Below are 22,135 nucleotides of genomic sequence, written 5' to 3' on the forward strand. Positions count from 1 at the left end.
GGACAGAACGAATTTCCAGCGACTTAAAATTAGAAGTAATTACATGAATCTCAAACCACACTTGATGCCGAACACTTCGGCAGACGAAGTAAATGCCGAAAATACATTTTCATCATTCGTCCAAATGCAACCAGGGTACTGGAATTCGATAATTTATTACGTGAAGAATGCATGTCAGTACAATAAAAAACCCGACTATTTTCAGCGAATACCAACACAAATTTAACAAATGAACTAGGAGGATGTTCACAGAACGAATCCCTTGAAATTTTTTTATATATCTTGCAGATACGTTGGAGTCAGTAATTATTGATATAGAGTGTTGAACGAGAAGTTTTACTCATCTTTATAGGAATGTAGTGCTCATTTACATGAAATTTGCAATTACTATTGTTTTGCAATTATTCAACCCACATACAAGTGAATATTCTAAGGTGTGACACTGATTTTAGTGGAGGCTGAAAATAATACTAAACTGACCATAAAAACTCAAGTCTGGAATCAAAGGATTAGAAATTGAATTTCTTAATCATTAAACCATCTCAGCTTAGAGTAAACATTTATTAGTATACCTTTAAACAGTTTAAAAAAAATACCGGTAGTTGGTCGACTTGACACAAAATGACTATCACATTTCAGCATAGTCTACTCTTATTTCATTATTCTTATAAGATTGTTTCACCGTTGTAACAAACGCTAATAAAATAATGAGCACCTACTTTGTTAAAACGTCGGAAGCTTCAGAGTACAGATAAGTTGGTAAGTGAGATGTTTTCTGCAGGTTAGTAACTTTGTGATGATTTGACTGACTATGAGACTTAGTAGCAGTAGCGGTAGTATGGTCTGTACTATCCGTGCAGTAACCATCTTCCAAATCATTTGTGTTCATGTGACTTGCAGCAGTTGGTTTTTTCATAGTTAACATGCGGGTACTTTCCGACTTCGAATTATTGACTTTCACCGGGAAAACACGAATCTCATTTGGAGGCATAACAATCTCATAAACATTAACCGGTTGATATCTGTAGTAGGAAGCAAAATAACTTATGAGAGGATCAATATCATATATCAAGGTAAGGTGGATAGTTGAGGGTAAAATATACATTATTATGAGGCTAAAAACTAAACTATATAGCAGAAATTTTAATATATTAATTGATTGTCGGTTATTATCACTGACTTTGCTTTCTATGTCCATCTTGCAGCCCTTCGTTGACGTTGAGGACTTGGCAAACATCACAGCAAATTCGGTAATTTCGGTTTCTGGCAAAACAACAGTCATCATCAGGGGACGACCGATTTACCATTTGTATTAACATCACAGGCGACGTCTACGAGTTTACTGACAAATCGGCTGATTCCGAAGGCAGCATCATTATTAGTTTCGGTTCGGAAATCATGTGCTTCTTTAGTATTATTTTGATTTCATACAATCCAGACTGATATTTATTCAACCCTCGAAAGGTTACGCAACTGACGTCCTGTCTATTCTACATCTAACTTCGCAAGTATTTTGACATACACTTCGTGTTCTTCAAAATTTTAATCTTCTGAATTCCTATCCCTTTCGTTTTTCTTTTTCCACATTTATTTCACTGGATTATACTGCTTGAATAACATCTTCAAACCCTAATCTTTCCTATTACTGTTTATACTTTTACTATCTCAACCATTATGGGATTTGAATTTACAATTGTATCTCTGTGCTAATGTGGTATGGCAACTTGAACTGATGTACGCACGTACAAAGTTGTACGGTGTTGCTGGCTGACTGACTGAGGCAAGTACTAATGTGGCAACCGTCATTGGAACTAGGGTTAAAACTTTCATAAACATGGTCTATAGAGAATCACAATCGCCCTTAACTAGACCCATACGAATTTGTTGTCTGTGCATGAAGTGATTTTCGAAGCACAGCTTCTTCAGTATTTTCTGACAGCAGTTTTTCCATTAAAATCCAAGTATCGGAGAGTATGAGAGTTTGGGAAGAAGCTAAGTTGTCAGTATTTAAAGGATTCACAATGCTATACGTATCGTAAAGAGAGTTCGATCTAGATATCCGGCCATCACTATTTGATGGTTAATAACGTTTGTTGATTGCTTAAGTACTTGAAGATGACCTAAATTTATAATACAATACTTCGAATCTTCCGATTGATGACTAGGACTGCAATTGATTAGTCTGTTATTGGCATCCTGTGCAGATAGTCTCGATACCGCCTAGAGTCAAAAGCATTATAAACAGAGATGAATAGTAGTTGGAAGTGTAATCCAGGACGTGCGTTTCGTCCTGCTTAGAACTCATCAGCTGAATATACCCGCATCCATCTCTCCTTATAATGCTTGTGACTTAAGGCAATTACGAGACTGTCCGCACAGGATGTCAATAACAGAATAATCAATTGCAGTCTTATACATCAGTAGTAAGATGCAAACGAAAAATGCAAAAATGAATTAAATTTCATCTCATTGCACAAGCTAATGACTATCAGGACTCAGCACCTAAGTGGATAACGTGGTGACGTCTGAAGCGAACGGTATTGAGTTCGAGTCTCAGAGTGAACAACTCTGGAACGCGGGTACATCCAGCTGACCAGTCTCAAAACGGACAAAACGAGAGTCTTGAATCCCACTGTTAGCCACCATCCGTTTCTGCTTATAATTAAATCTGAGACTTTATAAAGTGCTGACGACCCCATAAAAGTATTAAAATGCAAAAGAATATAACTGTAACTAACACAATCATGTTTGCGGCAGAAAAAATAAATCTTCATAATCAAATGAGCAAAATAATGACTAAATTAAAATAACCTTCAATTTTTAACATTAATTGACTAAATATTCGTACAAACATTTAACCAGTTACTTACTTAAAAATAGCTAATTTCCGATCAAAAGCAAAGCAATGTTCTAAAGATTTATAAACAGAATGTGGGCACTGGAATTGTAATATTGGACTCATAGTTTGACTGTCGATTCCATGTCTTACTGAATTAAGTGATGGTTCATTAGACGCATCAGTTGTGTTCACCTCATTGACTGTATCATCCGAGTTTTTATTGAATAGACCACAATAAGCCCAATTATCAGAACTATTTATTATTAAATCAAGAAATTTTACAAAAGACAAATGCCAAGTATCAGCAGACATATGTTTAATAGGTGAATTAATACGACATATTGGACAGAATAACCACATTTGTATACGACAATGACGACGATATTTTGCATCATTACTACCTAGATTTGGTATATCTGATAAGACTTCTGATCGAGGTGGATCTTGAATCAATTTACGAATCATAAGTTGTACTGATCCTGAAGTTTGAATAAATCTTTGAATATGATCAGCCATTACTACATTACAAAGTGGATTACGGCAATGTTGTTGCCTAAAAAATATCAAAAAGAACATAATAATTATGCTTTGTCGAAAAAACCCAAACGAAAAGCACTTGATATCAATTACAACAGACATATTGTAGCCAGCCGTCGGAAACAATGTGTGTTTTTGTTAAATTCTGGGCTCGCTCAAATTAGATATGAATACACGAGTTTTCTTTATGCTGACCCAACCTGATATGTGACTGAGAGTATTGGGAAATCGCTAAGAAGCTGTATTCTGCAAACTGAATGACGTGTACACGAGTCGAAGTTATATATACATCCGTCCTTTTGAGTTGAACAAAAAAATAGACTACGACCTTGACTAAGCACATAATCGGGATCAGTTTGAAAGCGTTATTTTAAAAAATAGATCTTATTCAGTTTAGTGGGAATAAAATTTAATCTTAATGTAGAAAATGTTATATCCGGTGAAGATTAAATAACAGGTAACTTCCGAGGACTATTCATGGACTAATATTCTATAAACATTCTTATTGTATAACTACTCAACAATTACACTATGTATATTTATATTCCTTTTATGATAAGCTTTATTTTGACCTATAATTTATTATTGTACGATTTACGGTTCTTAAGTTATGTTCAGTTTATTAACTACTGCCTCCCACATTCACAGCCACTTTTTGGGCTTATTTGTGTACAAATATTATTTCCTATTTTATGGTACGTTGTGGTCTGTGTGATTGATATATAAACCAAGTATGTCTGAAATAAACGATCTGCTCTGATTCGGAAGCTGGTATCTTGTTCTGGACTCAAGTGGAAGGGCTCGTAGGACATAGGACCAATAAGGACGCTAAACTGCCCACACCGGTTGAACGTCATTGGTTGGCCTAGTGTGAAGATTCGTATAAGTCGTATTCGGATTGGTAGATAGATCGTGTGATCGAAAAGTCAGACATCCAAGGTCATAACAGAAAAAGTTTTAAAAAGTTACCTGCAAAATATAATAACTCTAATCTAGTTACACTGTAATAATACCAACACTACTTAAAGATAAAGCTTACATGAAACAAAATTTCTCCAAAAATAATCCTAACGGCAAATCATTTGAACCGTAAAATTCCACTGTAGCTATCAAAGGTGGAACACATGGTTCTGGTCGCATAATACATTTTGTTGTAAATAATATTGCAAGAAAACTCAAAGATTGATATGAACGTGGATCTAGAATGCTTCTTCTTAGACGCTATTCATTAATGATACAAAATAAATAAACAAAGTATTATTTTCAAATTATGTTTTTTCTAATGAAAGTAATCCTGATAAGTATCCTGTGTATCTTTTCATATATATGATTCTTATTAAATAGTTATAAAATGTGTGTAAAACCAGCACATAAATGAGTGTATTTGGTTTAATGACGTTGAGTTTTTGAAAAGTCAATAAATCTTCATTATTACCAGTCTTGGTGTTTCCACTTCACATCATGGGAATTGCAAGGATTCTTGTTTCCAAGTATAAAAAGTAGGACTTCTGGTAACGCATTCGATTGGAGATTTTAAATTATATACCTTACAATAATTTGTAATAAAACTAATGTATGCAACCAATTGTTTTCTTTCAAATCTTACACATTATTTTATACATTAGACACTTTTTTCTGCATAACAATTTGCCCTTACATTTCCGTTTTTACTTATCTTTCAGTTTTGGCATCAAACAATGCAACTTGGAACATGATCAGATCTTGTAAGTCGATGTACGAGGAATAATAGTTGAAGAGGGAGGTTGATTATGAATACAGTGGTCTTGAGTGCTGTTAGAGGTATGAGGGTAGTTATCACTTCCCCGTTGCCCACACCATGGAAGGGTTCTTCTGGAGGTACCTAAAAAGAAAATTGGATTAGAAGTGGTCTTACTGACCTGAGAAAGTGACCACAGCGCCCAAGGGACAACTGCTTGAGGTCGGTCACACACGACCTTTCTGTGGGTAATTTTCGTGTTAGCTCCGTACTTGTTGAGACTTTACCACCGGAGACGGATATCCGTGGGCGAGGTGTGCATTTTTCGGGTCGACCTTCTCTAACCCTATTCCTCCTTGTGGGAAGGCAGCATCGCTGTTATGCTAGTTCTCTGAGAGAAAAACATTACTGCTGTCACACCTCTGTACAGTCAACAGTACGACTTCGCCTTCGGACCTTAGGTTTGTTGCTTTTAGTCTTACCGCTCTTCAACCGACCTGTCTGACATGGTAGGACCTTGAGGAACGGTTGTTCCAGTCAGTGTGGCCCGATTGATTCATCACGATAGGCAAGCCCTACTACCACGTCAAAGTAGCAACAATAATCAGGATCAGATCCTCTACATGATTTCTGTTTATTATTGAAAGAACAATTAATATAAGACTTTATAATTCCGCTCATATGCTTTTATAATGATTTAGAATAGTTCCTAACTGTTTACAGCAAATAAGCATCAATGGATTAGGTGATATTCTTTAGTCGAAATTATTGTTGTTGTTTTAACTGTTTACTTTACGTGTATAAGACTTGCGAAAATAAAATGAACAGTAAAATCTTGACTAAGAATAAACTTTCATTTAAACACTCATTCTCGGAGCTATAGACATTCAACCATTAAAATTGTTTTTCAGGCTAACACAACTGAAACCTTAAGATAAGACAATTCATTGTAGCATCCTAAGAAAAAGAAAATCCTAATTTGCTTGAAAACAAACAAAGTTAATAAGCTTACTTTTACACTTTCAGATTCCGAGATAAGCTGCACATTAGAAGTGGGTGTAAAACCAGTAGTTGTAGTTGATGTTTTTGTAGGACCTGATTTAAATGATTTCAAATGTCTTGTATTAAATAAAGAATTCCAATGACCAGATAAAATACTGTTCATACCAGCCCAAAGACGTGGAAATGAACGAGAACTTTCAACGTTCTGTTTATTATTATTGTTCATAAAACCCCTAGCTTTATAATCAGTATACAAGGCTTCATCAGATGATGTTAATGTCTCAGAGATAATTAATCCATCCATTGCAAAATTATTTTTTCTAAAACTATCATTATTGTCACTGTTATCACTAAGAAAATATGGTAAAAGACGATTTAATTTTGAATTATGTAAAGTAGGCGATGAAAAAATTTCCAAATTACACTTTGTGAAAGGATGAGATGAATCGTTACTTGAAATATGTTTTGATGGATGATTATGTAATTTAGCACTCATCATGTAATATTTTAATGCTGTCAATTCACTATTTAAAATCTGTGGTAAAATCAACAAAATATTGGAAATACTAATTGTTATGTAAATAATAAAAAATGATATTAAATTTACACTGAATACTCATAACATATACCAATGTGATTAAAAAGAGGAAATTATGTTCGCAAAAATCTTTGAGCTTAACATTAAGATAAACCCCAAGTTTTGAGTTTCTTTAGAGAAATAATAAGAAATTCGATGAAGAAGCTCGAATCAGACTGCCAACTGAAACGCTGAAGTTATTTTAATTCTAGTCGCTGAGATCTCTATAAATATGACATCCTTTTTTAAAGTCCTTCATTAACTTAAAGAACGACTGTTGTGAAAATATTAGTTCGAGAGTTTCTATAAAATGTTGTGCGTTCATAAAAAGAATATAGAACTGTAAAATCTTCTTTAAAATTTAAATTAGAGTCAATTAAAATGAATAATTACCTCTTTTTCTCACAAAATAAAAACTTGTGAATGCATCTTTATAATTGTTGTGAATATATAAGCATCTTAAAAGACATAATAATGACCAAAGAAGAATGTGTAACAAATAAGAAGGATATTATTTGATGTACAGCCTCAATATGTACAGCAAAGAGAATTTTCAAGACACTTTAGATCTTAACATTTAGGAAAGTATACTCTACCATGGTTGTATAAAGCTTTAGTTTAGAGATGTAAAGTTATTATCACTGTGTTATGTCGGTTGTGAATAAATTTTGAAGGGGACAGCATAATATACGAAAACTAACTTATAATAGCTGAATGGTTTTCCTAGTTCTTCAGTGTTAGTGGAATTTGACTAGACAAAAGACGCTATATAGGACATTACCGATAAACATCACAACACATCAAATAAACATATGCCTAGTAATTAGCATTAACCAATCCAAAAAGAATGGTGTTAAAAATTTATCGAAACAAAATCATTTAACAAATAAGGCTTACTTTTTCTTTCCGTTTCATCAAATCATTCAGTCTACGTCCTAACGTCCAGTCAATTACGTAAGTATAATATGGGTATAAATAAGATAACTGGCCTTCTCTAGATGCTAAATAGGGTAAGCGAAATTCAACACTTGGTGAGACAGATAATAGACGTCCTTGAAGATATATCGCTAAATCAGAGCAGAGATATTTGTCATCTTCATCGTTTGATATAGATGTTTGTTCGGTCGTCTATAGAGAAGAAAATGAATAAATGAAAAAAGCACAATGAACAGTATATAACTGAATATATAGTTTGGGGAAAACTACAGGCGCCAAGACGTGGAATCAGTCCATAGAATCAGCGACTGTTGGATTGAGACATATGAGTACGTACAAATTACCTGACTAAAAGTACGGGTAATAGCAGCAATTACTAGTTGGAGAAATTAGATGACATGATTTAAAAGTGGTTCCGATGGTATGAGTTTGCTATTTGTTTTTCATCAGATCTTGACTTTTAAATCTATTCCAAAATTTTTATTTATCAAATTCTTCCTCTGTGTTTAACTGATTCTACTAACACTGATATTCCTATGATTTGAACTACTCCGATACTTATTTTCGTAATTTTATCTCATTGTGCTGGTGAGTTATGAGAATTTTGACCGATGCACATCCGTATCTGGTTTTTAAATTACTTATGAGTCAGATAATAATAGCAAAAGAAGTCTTTTGAATGACTGATGATAATTTATTTATTTATTTAAACACATAAACATTGACACAGAGAGGCACCAAATACATGTGCACAGCACTTCATGATTCGATTTGCTGGAATACTGCAAGGACGCTCAAACTAAAGCAGGCGGTTTTCTCAGGAGGCCACACACCGAACCTTTAACATAGAAGTCTAATCCATAGGCAGTGGAGAAACGTTAGATGTAGTACCATGGTAGTCGGTGACCACCACCAACCCGGTTAAAGCGCCGGATATTCGCTTTCCGTCCTCTCGATTTCGCAAACAACCCCCCCCACTGCGAGAAGGCAGTGGAGCAGGACTTCCCTGGCGGTGGCTATATACGTGTGGCCATGGTAGAGCATTTCGGGAGGGAGAGCTGACTCTCCCAATCCTTGGTCGTAGCAGAGCATTTGGGAGGAATGATAACACCGACGCCAAAATAATTACTCAGAAAAATTATTACTATAGCAAGTAACCATGCTTCTTTTAGCTAACCATTTTAAATATGAATTAACTAACTTTGTCTATCATAGTATTCAGCATAACTTCAGGATACTTATGTGGTAGTAACTGATTATATTAGAATCATGCTCAATAAAAAGTAGTAAACTTACAGAGGAAATAGAAATAACTAAACCATTGGGGTCGGATAACGCTTTTTTTCTCGACACTGGAGAAGAAAGCGATGAATATTCGGCATCGTTTTGTAAATATATTTTATTTAGTGATTGTACACGTGATCTTGAATACGTATCCGTATTCAGTAACAAATGAGGAAGATGAAAAATATGATCATTGTTTGAATAAGCCAATTCTAACTGTGCATTATAGCACAAGCGTAATGTGAAAAGAAAACAACGTTTTGCACGGATAAGTGAAGCAAGATCATTATCTCGTAGAATAACAGTCGCTTCATGAGTGATATACCGGATAGGATTAGAATCAAGCGCCAAACCAGTTTCGGTAGAATTATTTTTGATGAAAGTAAGAAATTTCGTGGAATCTGGCAAAACGAAGCAGTAAATGAAAGGAAAATACTATGAAAAGCATAAAATCCAGTGTGTGACATTTTTCAGACTAGGAAGCCTGTTGAAATTTCAAAAAGTTTAACAGTGTTACAAAATAAAACCCGAACCAAACATTCAAATATTTCATCAGGTTGCAACAAAATACTAACCTTCCATTATCTACGCTTTGAAATGCTAATAAAATTGAATATATTTTGATTGCGATAAGCGAAAAGATTGCAAACATTGAAGTATATCTACGATAAATACTATTACATTATATTGTAATTTACAAAGAAAACCAGACGTAAAGCAGAAACTTTAAATTGTCATTTACGAAGTTCAAAAAATTGTATCTATCCAGACAACAAAATTGTTATGACTCTATGTCCGGCTTTTTATCACGTGATTTATCCACCAATCAAAATACGACTTATACAATCTTCGGACTGTGCCAAACCAATGACATTCGACTGGTATGAGCAGCCTAGCTTCCTTACTGGTTTTATGTCCGCCTAGCCCGTCCACTTGAGTCCACAACACCGAATACCAGCTTCCAATATGCGAATCATATATTTCAAACATACTGTATTTATATATCAAACAAACAGACCTCAACGCACCATAAAATAGGAAATAATATTTGTACACAAAAAGTGGCTGTGAACGTGAGAGGCAGTAGTTAACAAACTGAGCATAATTTAGGGACAGTAAGTCGTATAATAATAAATTATAGGTCAAAATGAAGCTTATAATAAGGGGAATATGAATACACATGATTTAATTATTGAATAATTATACAATAAGAATATTTATAGAATATTAGTCCATTAATAGTCCTCGGAAGTTACCTGTAATTTAATCTTCACTAGGATATAACAAAAATATCTTATTTCGAATGGTTTGTATTATCCCGTTACCGATAATTGGATTCAGTAACTAAACAGATAACACGTTGGCGTTTACAATGAACGATAATGAGTCCAAGTTTCGAAATGATCATCAAGTTTAGGACGCACATACATTCAGCCGAGCAGTCTCGAAGAGAACGAAAGGCGTGTACTGGATCCCACTGCTAGCCAAATAAAATCAATTTTATGTAACAAGAAATCTCTTTACATGATGCTGTCACTTTCAGATTAGGAATATGATAAAGAATACAACACCGGAAATCCATTCCTTTTAGCTACCTAGTAGGTTTAGTAACGGAAAAATAACTAATCTACGACAGTAAAAACGTATTAGCTGAATAATCCATCTAAAGTTTACAAAAGAAGCATTATACTGCTCTGTATAGACATCAATGGTTAGCACAGAATTTCGTTCAGATAGATTGATCACTGAATTCGTAAACGGTAGTTGATAATATTTGGTCTATTTTGAGATATAACTAAAAACAATCCAGTAGTTTGTTTTGGTTCAACATAAATGAATTAAATCACAGTTGATGTCTATATGATATATTTGCCTGCGATTCACTAGAGGAATTCGTCTTATATTGAGTTTATAAATACCAACACATTTCTTTAAAGGCTGATTTCAATGGGATTCCAAGGTCACTTTATAAGCTTAAGGAGTACAAAGAATTTAAAAAGTTATAAAACAAAGTATTTGATTAGGCAAAGAATACAGAAACTTACTATCTGGTAAATGTAATTGTCTAACTTCAAAATGATTACAAACACCAAGACGTGTTGTTGACTTTTGAGTATTATTATCTGATTTTCTTGAAGGATTGCTCATTAACCGATCAATCGAATCCAAGATATCAGCACCCGTCATTCGTGCAATACGGTACAACACCGACTATTAAAAAAAGGATCAGACGTGTAAACCCAACGAACTGATTTATTCCCATTTTAACTGTCCCGAGAAAAAATGAGCGAGTCAAAGTAAAAGAAACAATAATGGGGAGTTCCTTTAATAGAGATCAACAGTATAGAAAGCTATACTTATTTGTTGAATGAACCACTTAAATTACAACAAGTAAACTGTTTATATTGTAAGAATCTCATTTACTGTTCAATATTTCGGTACAGAAATATATGCTTGGAAGGTATTCACTAAAGGGCGATGATATCAACATAACACCTGTACGGGAAGTTACTCAATAAAACTTTTTGAAACCTCGCCTGTAGCTCTTCCAAATCTACTGTCAGTCCCAAGCCCAGGTAAAAGAGGAGTGTTGGATGTGGGGTTGGCAACCCCATTCCGTAGAAAACTTTGCTAAAAACGCTAACCAGAATAAACAGATTAAATCATTTAAACTCTGTCCTGGAAGTTGAAAGAAGAATCATGACGTCTCATGATGAAAGCCGAGATTCTTCGGAAATCACGAGGCCTATTCTTTTTTTAACAACCAGAGCAACAATTATCATAGGTACACGGAACGTTCGGACAATGTGGGAGAGCGGAAAGACTAGTCAAATAGCAACGGAAATGAGGAGATACAACTTGGCAGTACTCGGAATCAGAGAAACCCATTTGATCCAAGCTGGGAAAAAAATATTAGATTCGCAAGAGATGCTGTCGTACTCTGGTCATGAAGAAAACGCTTCACACACTTAGGAAATTGCTGTGATGGTGATTTCATGGATACACGATTATCAAAGCATCCTTCAAAATAAAGAAGAAGCAAATCACAATGAATGCTACCCAGTGTTACGCATCCACCAATGATGGCAATGGCAATGACCAGTTCTACGAGACGCTGCGATTGATCTTAGCGAAATGCACAGGTAAGGATCTGATAATCCCGCTGGGAGACCCAAACACCAACATCGGAATGGTCAACATCGAGTATGAAGATATCATGGGACGATATGGACTGAGTGGGAGAAAGGAACTACAATGGAGGGCAATTGGAAAGGGATCAACGTTTCAGGAGGTTCTGCGCTATAAGAAGCATCATCATAAGGAATGTATTTCTGTCGAAACCCTAGACAAGATTCAAGAATAAGAAGACAACAATTAACGACAACCGTACAAGAACAGAGTCGAGACACAAGCTGAATACACAGAAGCAAACAAGCAAGTGAGAAGAAGCACAAGAGCCGATAAGCAGATACACGTGGAATATCTAGCAGGGACATTGGAGAACCTGAAAGAGAAAGAAATATCAAACAATTATATGACATAATGAAGAAACTGGCAGAGAAATACGGCAAACCAGAGAGACCGGTCAAGGATAAAAAAGGCAGGACAATCATTGAGATTCAAGGACAGGGGAGCAGATGTGTGAAGCACTTTGAAGCACTCTTGAATAGGCCAGTTCCATTGAATCCACCGGACATAGAAGCAGCACACACAGACCACACGCAATACAATGGACAGCTTGAATGCGTCTAGACGATTTAGACTTCACAGATGAAGTAGCCTTCTATCCCATATACATTAACAAATGCAAATCAAAACAACTAGTGTAGCAGCAGCTTCTGCGTCAGTAGGCTTCAACATACACAAGGGGAAAAGCAGGATCCTCAAATACAACACGGAGAACACCTTGATGGAGAAGCTCTGAAACAGGTGGAGGCTTTTAGATATCTGTGGAGCAACACTGATTAACAAGGAGGATCTGATGCAGGTGTGAAGGTAAGGATTGGCAAAGCAAGGACGGCATTCCTATAGTTGAAGAACATATGGAACTCAAGACAACTGTCAACCAATACCTAAGTCGCAATCTTCAATACGAACGTCAAGACAGTTCTACCTAACGGAGCTGGAAATTCGAGAACTACCACAAACATCATCAAAAAGTACAAGTATTTATAAACAATTATCTACACAAGATGCCATCAGCAACAGCCTACTGTGAGAGAACAAAACAAGCCTCCAGTTGAGGAGGAAATAAGGAAAAGACGATGGGAGTGGATAGGACACATATTGAAGAAATAATCAAACTGCATCACAAGATAAGCTCCAACTTGGAATCCTGAAGGGAAACGGAAAAGAGGAAGGTCAAAGAACGCTGCGCCGAGAATTGGAAGCAGACATCAAAAGAACGAACAGCAAATAGAAAGGATTTTCCAGGACAGAGTTGGATGGAGAATGCTGGTGAGCGGCATATGCACCTCCACGAGAGGTAACACGTGTAAGTAAGTAAAGATTTTTGAAGGCTGCAACAACGAAAGTTACATTAGGAAGCGGTTTGACATGAGTAAGAAAATTTAATAGTCCACATGTTTTCAAAGGGAATGTAATTATTAAACTATTTACACCTAAACTAATAACAATAATAATAATAATAATACCAAGCTTTTCTTTGTCATCAAGATTATATATTCTATTTACGTCCTACTGTATACAGACGTTGTGAGTAATGAATAGATATCCTAGATTTAACTACACCTACGAAGACATTTACATAGGAAGATCAGGCAAGCCCATCGTGACTGTCTTAAACACTGCAGTATGGCTAAGTAAAAGGTATAATGAATCTATCAAACCTTAAATGTTGTTTTACCTAGTAGACAGAATACAATTTCAAAAGAGATTATCATTGAACATCATATACAGAGTGTAAGTAATAAAGCTTCAAAGGTTTGTGAGACAACACTTATAAAGTATACATAGCAGAAACAATATCCTGAAAAATTTTCCGTCCATATATATGAATACAAAAATTAGTTGTTCGTTTTCTTCTTTTTTCCATGAACTTCAGCATAAAGATCTATATATTTTAAATAAACATTTCTACCGTTAATTGTAAGGTTGAGTGGGGGAAATTATCGAAAACAAGTAGTTGTTTAAATGATTATTAACAAATTATCATTTGTGAGAAATGTAGCCTTGGAAAACTTATTATCATAAGCACTCTTTTCTGACTGAGATTGCTAAAAAATTTAAAAATTGACGCTTACCTGTTTTACATTGGAAAATAAAACGATTCCTGCTTTGAAAATAAAATTCTGTGCTAAATAACAAACAGTCCCACTGACGAATATAATATTGGGATGTAGACAGAGAATTTTACAAACACAATTGGTTATGTATTCTTCTTCCTGCAACAACCAAAAAGAAGAAAATATACGCCGTATACCGTTTTAGTGCAATAAAAACATAATTAACCATCCACATATATCGGATGTCCAAAAAAGCGTGAGCACACCTAATTGCTACAATTAACCATTGCTCTTCAGACGAAATGTCCGTCTATCAATCAAAAGACAAGCTGAGCAGCAGTTCGTTTTAATCTATTTTATGACTGTGAAACGAGGAATTCAAAGATAGATAGTCGTAGATTACTAGTATTTGATAATAGTTTCAAACCATTGCTCGTGTATGTTAGAACCAGCGTGTGAACAATCTTAAAGTTAGACGTAGGGTATTAGGTTTTACAATTCGTACACAACGATATGATGGACCTAAATACATTATGATTAATAGAGTTATATATACGATTTATGTTGATGACATAAGTTTAATATTTTTCACTATCAAATAAAGTAAAAACTACGAGTACAATGTAAATAATATTGATGCCTAAATGTGATATGGAAGAGGTTACATTGAATTTATTCTACATCATCAGAATAACACAAAATGCTAAGAGGAAAAATTTGTTGAATTTTCTAAATTAAGAAGTACTATTGAGTAGAGAATACCATAAATAATCATTTTACCAGCAAACAAATATGATTTATCAAGTCAACATCAACACCAGATGTGATTTAAAAATGAAAACTATTATAAGACGAAATAATATAAAATATATCCTTATACATATATGTTTTCATACTTGCATAATCTGAGATTCTAACCACGTCATTTTAGAAGTAGTACGTTGATAATTTATAGATGAATCCAATAGAAGAATGCGTGGATTATTTAAAACAGTTGGCATTAATTTGTGGGTTGGACGTTTAGAGATAATAAGACCAGGGAACAAGTCTGAATTTTTGTTATCTTCATCCAATAGCTATTTTAATCAACAAACATAAATAATGATAGTGTTAAAATAAATAAACACTTATTAATTAAATAATATGTAAAATAACCAACTGTTTATGAATGAAATAAGATCTAATGATGTTACTAACACTGGTAATATATATATATATATATATATATATATATATATATATATATATATATATATATATATATATATATATATATATATATATATATTAATTTACCAAATCTTTTATCATTATATGGATAATAATTAATTACGCATCAGGTCAAATTATCTATGCTAACCATCAGATATACTAACTAATATGAAAAATCGTAGCAAAAGGCCAGTGAAGAACAAGCTTTTTCCTAATAAAATGTCACACACATGTAAAAAATATTAGTTGTTTGAAAAAAAATGTTTGTTTAGATCACTAGCCTATCAATAAGGGTAAAATCTGACAATCAGGATTGATTCTTACCTATCAATATCATATTCTTCATCAATGATCTAATCAATGAAATCCTTAAAGCAAATATGAAAAAACTTAGTGAAATTCTTATTTTTACAAAAATTATGGAAAAGTTATCAAGCATGTAAGCTAAAAACTGAGTAATTTGTCTATTTAAACTGTTTTGAAATCTGTAATATTCATGACTATTGTAACTTTTTCATCCCGGTAATCAACCATGAAAATTCAAAATACTGAATAAGACAAGATAAATGAAATCATTGACATATGGTTTAAAAATGTAAAATTATTAGTTAAGAACATACATACACTGCATTTTAAATAAATTAACCGAATAAAAAAAACTGAAAATCGACAAGAGCATTTTTCCATATAATACAAACCAAAAACCCTGAAGAAACTAAATATTCATGCAAGAATTAATTCCGAATCATTCAACTTTACTTATGAATTTGAAATTCAATGCAGGTATGAAAGTACTTATGAATTTAGATGATGGATGTAATGATGAGTCTCATCGTTTCCAAAAGACAATGTTCACAATTTTTCGTAATGATTACCAATCATTTATAAGGCTAAATATGATCATATCATTGTCAGTTAAATTGTAAATAAAATTTAAATTATCAAAACACTACTTGAAATATATAGTCAGTAGGTTAGGACGTACTTTTTTAATATGTACATAATATCGAATATCCATTGGTGAGTAAACTTGTTGTTTATGGACAGTATTAGAATTTATAACAGATTTCTGTACGTCATTACTTTTTACAGTTTCATTATTTGACTGAGATTGTTGCTTCTGTTGTCGATTAAATTGAAAATAACGTAAACCAGTTGATCGTAAATCAAAGTGCACCGTTTGACAAACATTCCATGCCAAACGAATTAGAATTGATGCCCAGCTAGAATCTAAGACATTATCTCGTACATCTTGTAAAACCAACTGATATATATGTTTATCAAAGATATTCCTAATAGTAGTTTTTTTTAAATAAACATAGGAACAGAAAGAGGTAATTGAAGAAGGTTTATTCAAACAAATTTTATACACTTCAAAATTCTAGCTGATATAATTAAACATATTTAGAGCACATCTATAGATAACAATTTTGTTGAAACAAGTTTGAAAGCATATATTGAGATTTCCTAAAACTGACACTAAAAAAATATATTAGAAAATGTGATGATTGAGGAATGAAGAGACATGTTTAGTTAGCTACCCACGAATCCCACATTATGATGGGACGAAGGAACACTGATGAGGTACTCGGAATAAAAAGAGTGAAACGAGAATATAACTTAACATATTTTATATTTTAAAGCTCCTGTTTAGTTGCCAGAGTCAGTGATAGAATCTAAATTACGACGTTCAGAAACAAGAGATTCTTGAGCAACTAATTATTTCCCATCACCTTGTCATCAGGCCCTGCCATTATAAATACATAATTGTTGTCTTAAAATGGCCAGAGGAAGGCACATGTGAATGAATAAGATTAACTATGTTACCTGTTCAAAATAATGAATTCTTTATATGTAAGGGTCTAGATATCTAGAATATGTCATTTTTCGAATCCAGGTCATCTATTAAAAACGGTGGGAAATTTCAACGTAAGGTATCAAGTTGCAAACAATTAGCTTAGATAAATCATGTGAACAGAATGCAAAATAAGAGAAATGTCTGATCAATTGAGACAATAATAATAACAATATTATTATTATTATTATTATTATTATTATTATTATTATTATTATTATTATTATTATTATTATTATAGCATTAATAGTGATATTTCAACCATGTAAATAAAATATGTAGTCAGAAGATTATGAATGAGATAAGAAATTCAAGTGAATTGAGCAAGGACAATGTGCAAATTGGGAATGATACGGGAGAGATAAACGTAAAACGTATATTGGCAGCAAGAGTCCATTATATAGTTTATTGTATGGGATGACCCTATGATGGATCATAATAGGTGGAGAAATAGAATATACCGCTTTTGGACGCATAAGTTCCGCTTTCTGGAGTTAATTCCGCTTCCACTACATATATGAGCCCTAGTTTTGTTTCTTCAGGTAGATTGTTCGGGACTTAATACAGAAACGGGAGGGCTTCACTTATTTTGGGATGATGTTCGCTACATACTAAGTGAGAAAGTATGGCACTTTTGACCTATTTCGTGACTCCTTTCCCTAATCATATCGCTACATGTTCATAAGTACTCAAGGGTAATGCTCTCTATGTCAGGCCTATGTAACTAACTCCGCAAGAACAGTCAAATTGGTGTGCACATATGGAAGAGCAAATCACTGGTATACTATCATTGATTCGTTGGGTAGAAAGTGGCTTAGTTAAAAAAGTTACATAAAAATTAACAGAGTTAAACCTCTTTTTAACAGGTTTTTTATGATGAGATGTCAAAATATCACCAGCTGCATTGCCTTTAAAATTAAGTTTTAAATAAAAAAAATTTTACTGACCATGGTGGTCGTTGTCTTATTTTTTGGTTCGGATAAATACTTGATGACGAAATCAGCTGGATAATAATTTTCTTGTAAAATATTCTTCAATCGAACTATCACAGTCTGATTTTATAACTTGGGTGTTTAATAATTGCCACCCAGTAATAAAATTCACACTAGAAGTTAAAAACAAAATGACAAGAAAGCATGATGGTACTCTCAGAAGATCTATCTACAGGAAACCCATGTGGAATGGCCAACTATCAAGTTTGCACGGCTGGGTTCCCATTAGTAGAAAAAGAAACTTAATAATAACACTCTCCATAAGAATACGAAGAATTTGTAGTCCCGAAGTCATAGATGAAGAATTGGGCCTCTTAAAGGAGGTACTTATCAAAAACGGGTATCCTTCGATATTCATTGATAAGAAAATGAAGCCGAGAACTCCGAAAACACAAATAATTACAGTGGAAAAGAAAACTTTATACATGAACATCGACTTCAAGGGTAACAGAGCTACATACATCCTAAAGAGGAGAATTTCTGATTCCTTGGAGAGAACATTCTTCGCAGCAAGATTGCGAATAGTATTCTCCAGTCAATCATTGTTCACTAATAATCTCGAAGGTACATTATCGAATCTGACCAACCCTATGTGCATTTACTAATTTACCTGCTCATGTGGAGCTAGGTATATAGGTCGTTCGATGCGTACTTTATTCAAAAGAATTCTAGAACATTGTCCGGCGTGGCTAAAAAGAGGAGGAAACGGCTCAATAAGAAGTTTAATAATCGAACACCTTGTGAGCGCATATCACTCGATCAAGACAGACTCTGCGTTCAAAGTCATCTACAAGGTAAGTAGAAGTTTTCCAAAGACAATTAGACTGTATCTTCTTTGCATTGCCGAAGCATTAGCCATACATCTGGAAAAACCAGAACTGTGCGTGCATAAGAGACTGGTACAACCTCTTCTTCTACCATGGTCTTAATGTCTTATAATTTTTTTCTCTTTTTATACTCTTCTTCCTTTACAGCCATCTGCTTCACCTTCTATCTTCCTCTTAAATTCCCTACCCCCAACTAGTTTATTTTGTTTCCACGATCATTCTGATAACATTTAATCTGAACTTCAACATTTTATCTTATCATGCTGATCCATCCTTTCCCAGTGATAACTACCCTATCTATCTTTTGATAAATACTTAAGCCCTTAAAAACCAAACGATTATTAAACTTTTCTTGTTTTAACAAGATTTTTTTAAAACCTTTGTTTATTTAACCTCACTGTCACTATGTCTAACGGAAGTTTATTATCAATATCATTATCATCCTGTAAAAATAAGTATATATATTTGCGATTGTACAGCTTTGAAAATGAATTCGCCGAAAAGAGAACTCTTCGCTGAACTAATCTTATTTAAAATACTGTAATACTTCAAAATTCTGGTTTCCGAAATATCATAATTAACAGTCTAGAATAAATGCTGAAGGTAAGAAATACCAGTAGGAGTGCTTCACCAATGACCAAAATCTCGATTTATGGTTTTGAATAGATTCTATCTCGTAGTATAAGTTACATCTGATGTGTGATAAAACACTAATCTCCCGATTTCCACATCTTTGCTTGAAATTGTGTCAATGATGTCAAGCAAAAATGGAGTACATCGTTTCAGAGCAATAAGAAAAGAAACACAGAGGTAATATGGAACTGTTATTAAATGATTAGCAACCAAGGGGCCTGGGATGATGTTCAAAGTCGAGAGCTGAAGTGGTGATTATGCATACAACGAAAATGTGTGACCACAAAAGCTGTGGTGAAAAGTGCATCATTTCTGATACATATTTCTTTACTATGCAAAAGGCTTCAGTGACAGGGTTGTTACAGTACTATTAACTGTTATAACAAGATTAATGATAAAAGAATTATGATATGTCATTGAACACCTCCTAGTAATTAGATGGGGTAATGTTAGTTATCTAACACGCATTGTATGAATATAATATTGTACTCATACAAAAGTAAACTATTATACACACGATGAAGCAGTACGGGAAAATCGCTCTCAAAGTCAGCTCAAGCAAAAACTCTCCTCTCAAGATAGATTTCGTCGAAGACCATGTATAATCTTATTCAATATATAAGTAAGGTTCTTTTTGAGTGGTTAAAATCTTGTACTTTTAACGACAGATACCTGGATTCTGGATTTCCTCTTTTCAGAAGTTGAGAGTTCAAATTCACCTGCTGATTATAATTAAGTATAATTCGGAGAATATATTAAAATGAAATACGTCAACATACAACTTCATGCAAAATGAACAAGTTTAACTTGTTACACTTCACAAGATTATAATGTTATTCATTTCATTATTATTTCGACCTCAATAAATTAGTTATAACTTCTAACCCAGTAAACCATATCAATCTTGAAAGAATTAGCCATTGTACATAACCGAAATAGCAAATAATGATATGTTTATAAAAAAAGTCATAGAAACAAACACAAATGAAAGAAAAAAACTCACTTCATGTTACATATGTATTCATCAGTATTTATCAATAAGCTAGTATTTAGCTGTACTGAAAGATCAACTGAGTGCTGCTGGTTATTTAATGTTGGTTGTGTTGTATATTTCCATTTTTGTGTTGAACCAAGAGATTCAAGACTACAATCTCGCATTCTACTAACATCTTTTCCAACTTCAAAACTGGATCGAACTGAACAATAATCGTGTTTAAAATATCGAAAATAAGATGGTTACTTGGCAAATTATTCATAAATTAGAAGAAAATATATTATACGATAAATAAAACGGTATTTTAATAATCCAAGGTAATGAACTCTTAATTAAAGGATTATTGGATTCACGGTCACTTCATTTAAAATACGTTGGCCATTGGTTCAGTAAGTTTATTTCCCATGCAAATTAAAACGTGAGTAAATTCATTTTGTATTGTTTCTATGAATCTTCCCATTGATGTTTAGGACTGCAATTAATCATTCTCTTATTGGCATATGTACTGGGTTCGAGTCACGGAGTGAACATCAACTCTGGGATGCAGGTATATCCAGCTTGCAAGTCCCAAGTAGGATGAAACGCACATCCAGAATTCCACTGCCGGCTATCATCAATTTTTGCTTAAAATGTGGATACTTATGCAACCACTAGTATATAAAAATAAAATTTACTATAAAATTGCTTATTGACATTATTCGGTAAATTTTGAATATTAGGAAACATTAGCTCAGTAGTTTGGAAACTAAATTGAAAAAGTTAGAGCAAGAATAGCAATCAGTTATTTCGTAATCACAGAACACTATATTCTCGCACATCTTAAGACGTAAAACAAAGTACTTTTGAAAAAAAACATATTTTCATAGGTTAACCGTCTCCAGTTGGTTGATAATACATTATATATTATTCGACGGTTTAGCACAAGGTAAACATGGCATCACGAAACTCAGTTCTTGTGAACGCATTAAATTAATGTCTAGTTGTACTGAATCATCAGCGTATTTCATTAAAAGCAAAGTTCTTTATTACATATTCGACAAGCGATAGCACAAACAAACAGGACGAGTTTCAAAATGTTTGAAATTTGTCAGTTGAATGCATAAGTAAATCAGTAGATGGAAGGTGACTGCACTGGGACTGAAACCCAGTAGCAATCGATACAAACACCAAAAGAGTTACTGACTAAAAATACTGAATTGTAATGCACACTTCTTGTTCATTGTTCATAAAATATCATGATTCTCAAAAGAACAGTACGTTTTCAATGAAGTATATTGGTGTATTGTATCAACCACTTACCTACAACGGTAAAAATCCGATGATAAAAAATCTACAAACAAAAACTCAGTGTTTTGATTTAGACTAATAAACGAAGGGGGATATACTTACTTCCTTAAGCCTGTTACTCCCAATGGAGCATAGTCCGCCGACCGGCATTCTCTAACCCATTTTGTTCTGGACCTTCCTTTCCAGTTCTATCCAAT

At 33.7% G+C, this 22,135-nt stretch overlaps 1 protein-coding gene across 2 annotated transcripts in view; it reads right to left on the reverse strand.

Annotated features, from left to right (window-relative positions):
* The window catches only part of MS3_00006384 (uncharacterized protein), a 71,026-nt gene that overhangs the window by 17,981 nt on the left and 30,910 nt on the right, over nucleotides 1-22,135 (reverse strand). Inside the window, exons 6-16 of one of the 2 annotated variants that reach the window (XM_051214521.1) lie at nucleotides 20,661-20,853; nucleotides 16,336-16,642; nucleotides 15,035-15,214; nucleotides 14,157-14,297; nucleotides 10,938-11,160; nucleotides 8,905-9,293; nucleotides 7,570-7,800; nucleotides 6,106-6,630; nucleotides 4,416-4,597; nucleotides 2,871-3,392; nucleotides 720-1,022 (exon numbers count right to left, since the gene is read on the reverse strand). In XM_051214521.1, coding sequence (XP_051067709.1) covers nucleotides 720-1,022; nucleotides 2,871-3,392; nucleotides 4,416-4,597; nucleotides 6,106-6,630; nucleotides 7,570-7,800; nucleotides 8,905-9,293; nucleotides 10,938-11,079 — 2,294 coding nt within the window. In that variant the 5' untranslated portion in view covers nucleotides 11,080-11,160; nucleotides 14,157-14,297; nucleotides 15,035-15,214; nucleotides 16,336-16,642; nucleotides 20,661-20,853. Of the gene's footprint in view, nucleotides 1-719; nucleotides 1,023-2,870; nucleotides 3,393-4,415; nucleotides 4,598-6,105; nucleotides 6,631-7,569; nucleotides 7,801-8,904; nucleotides 9,294-10,937; nucleotides 14,298-15,034; nucleotides 15,215-16,335; nucleotides 16,643-20,660; nucleotides 20,854-22,135 lie in introns of both variants that reach the window. The other variant, XM_051214520.1, reaches the window with a different exon arrangement.

This window comes from Schistosoma haematobium, chromosome 2, assembly GCF_000699445.3.
Source record: "Schistosoma haematobium chromosome 2, whole genome shotgun sequence".
Classification (NCBI taxonomy): Eukaryota; Metazoa; Platyhelminthes; class Trematoda; order Strigeidida; family Schistosomatidae; genus Schistosoma; species Schistosoma haematobium.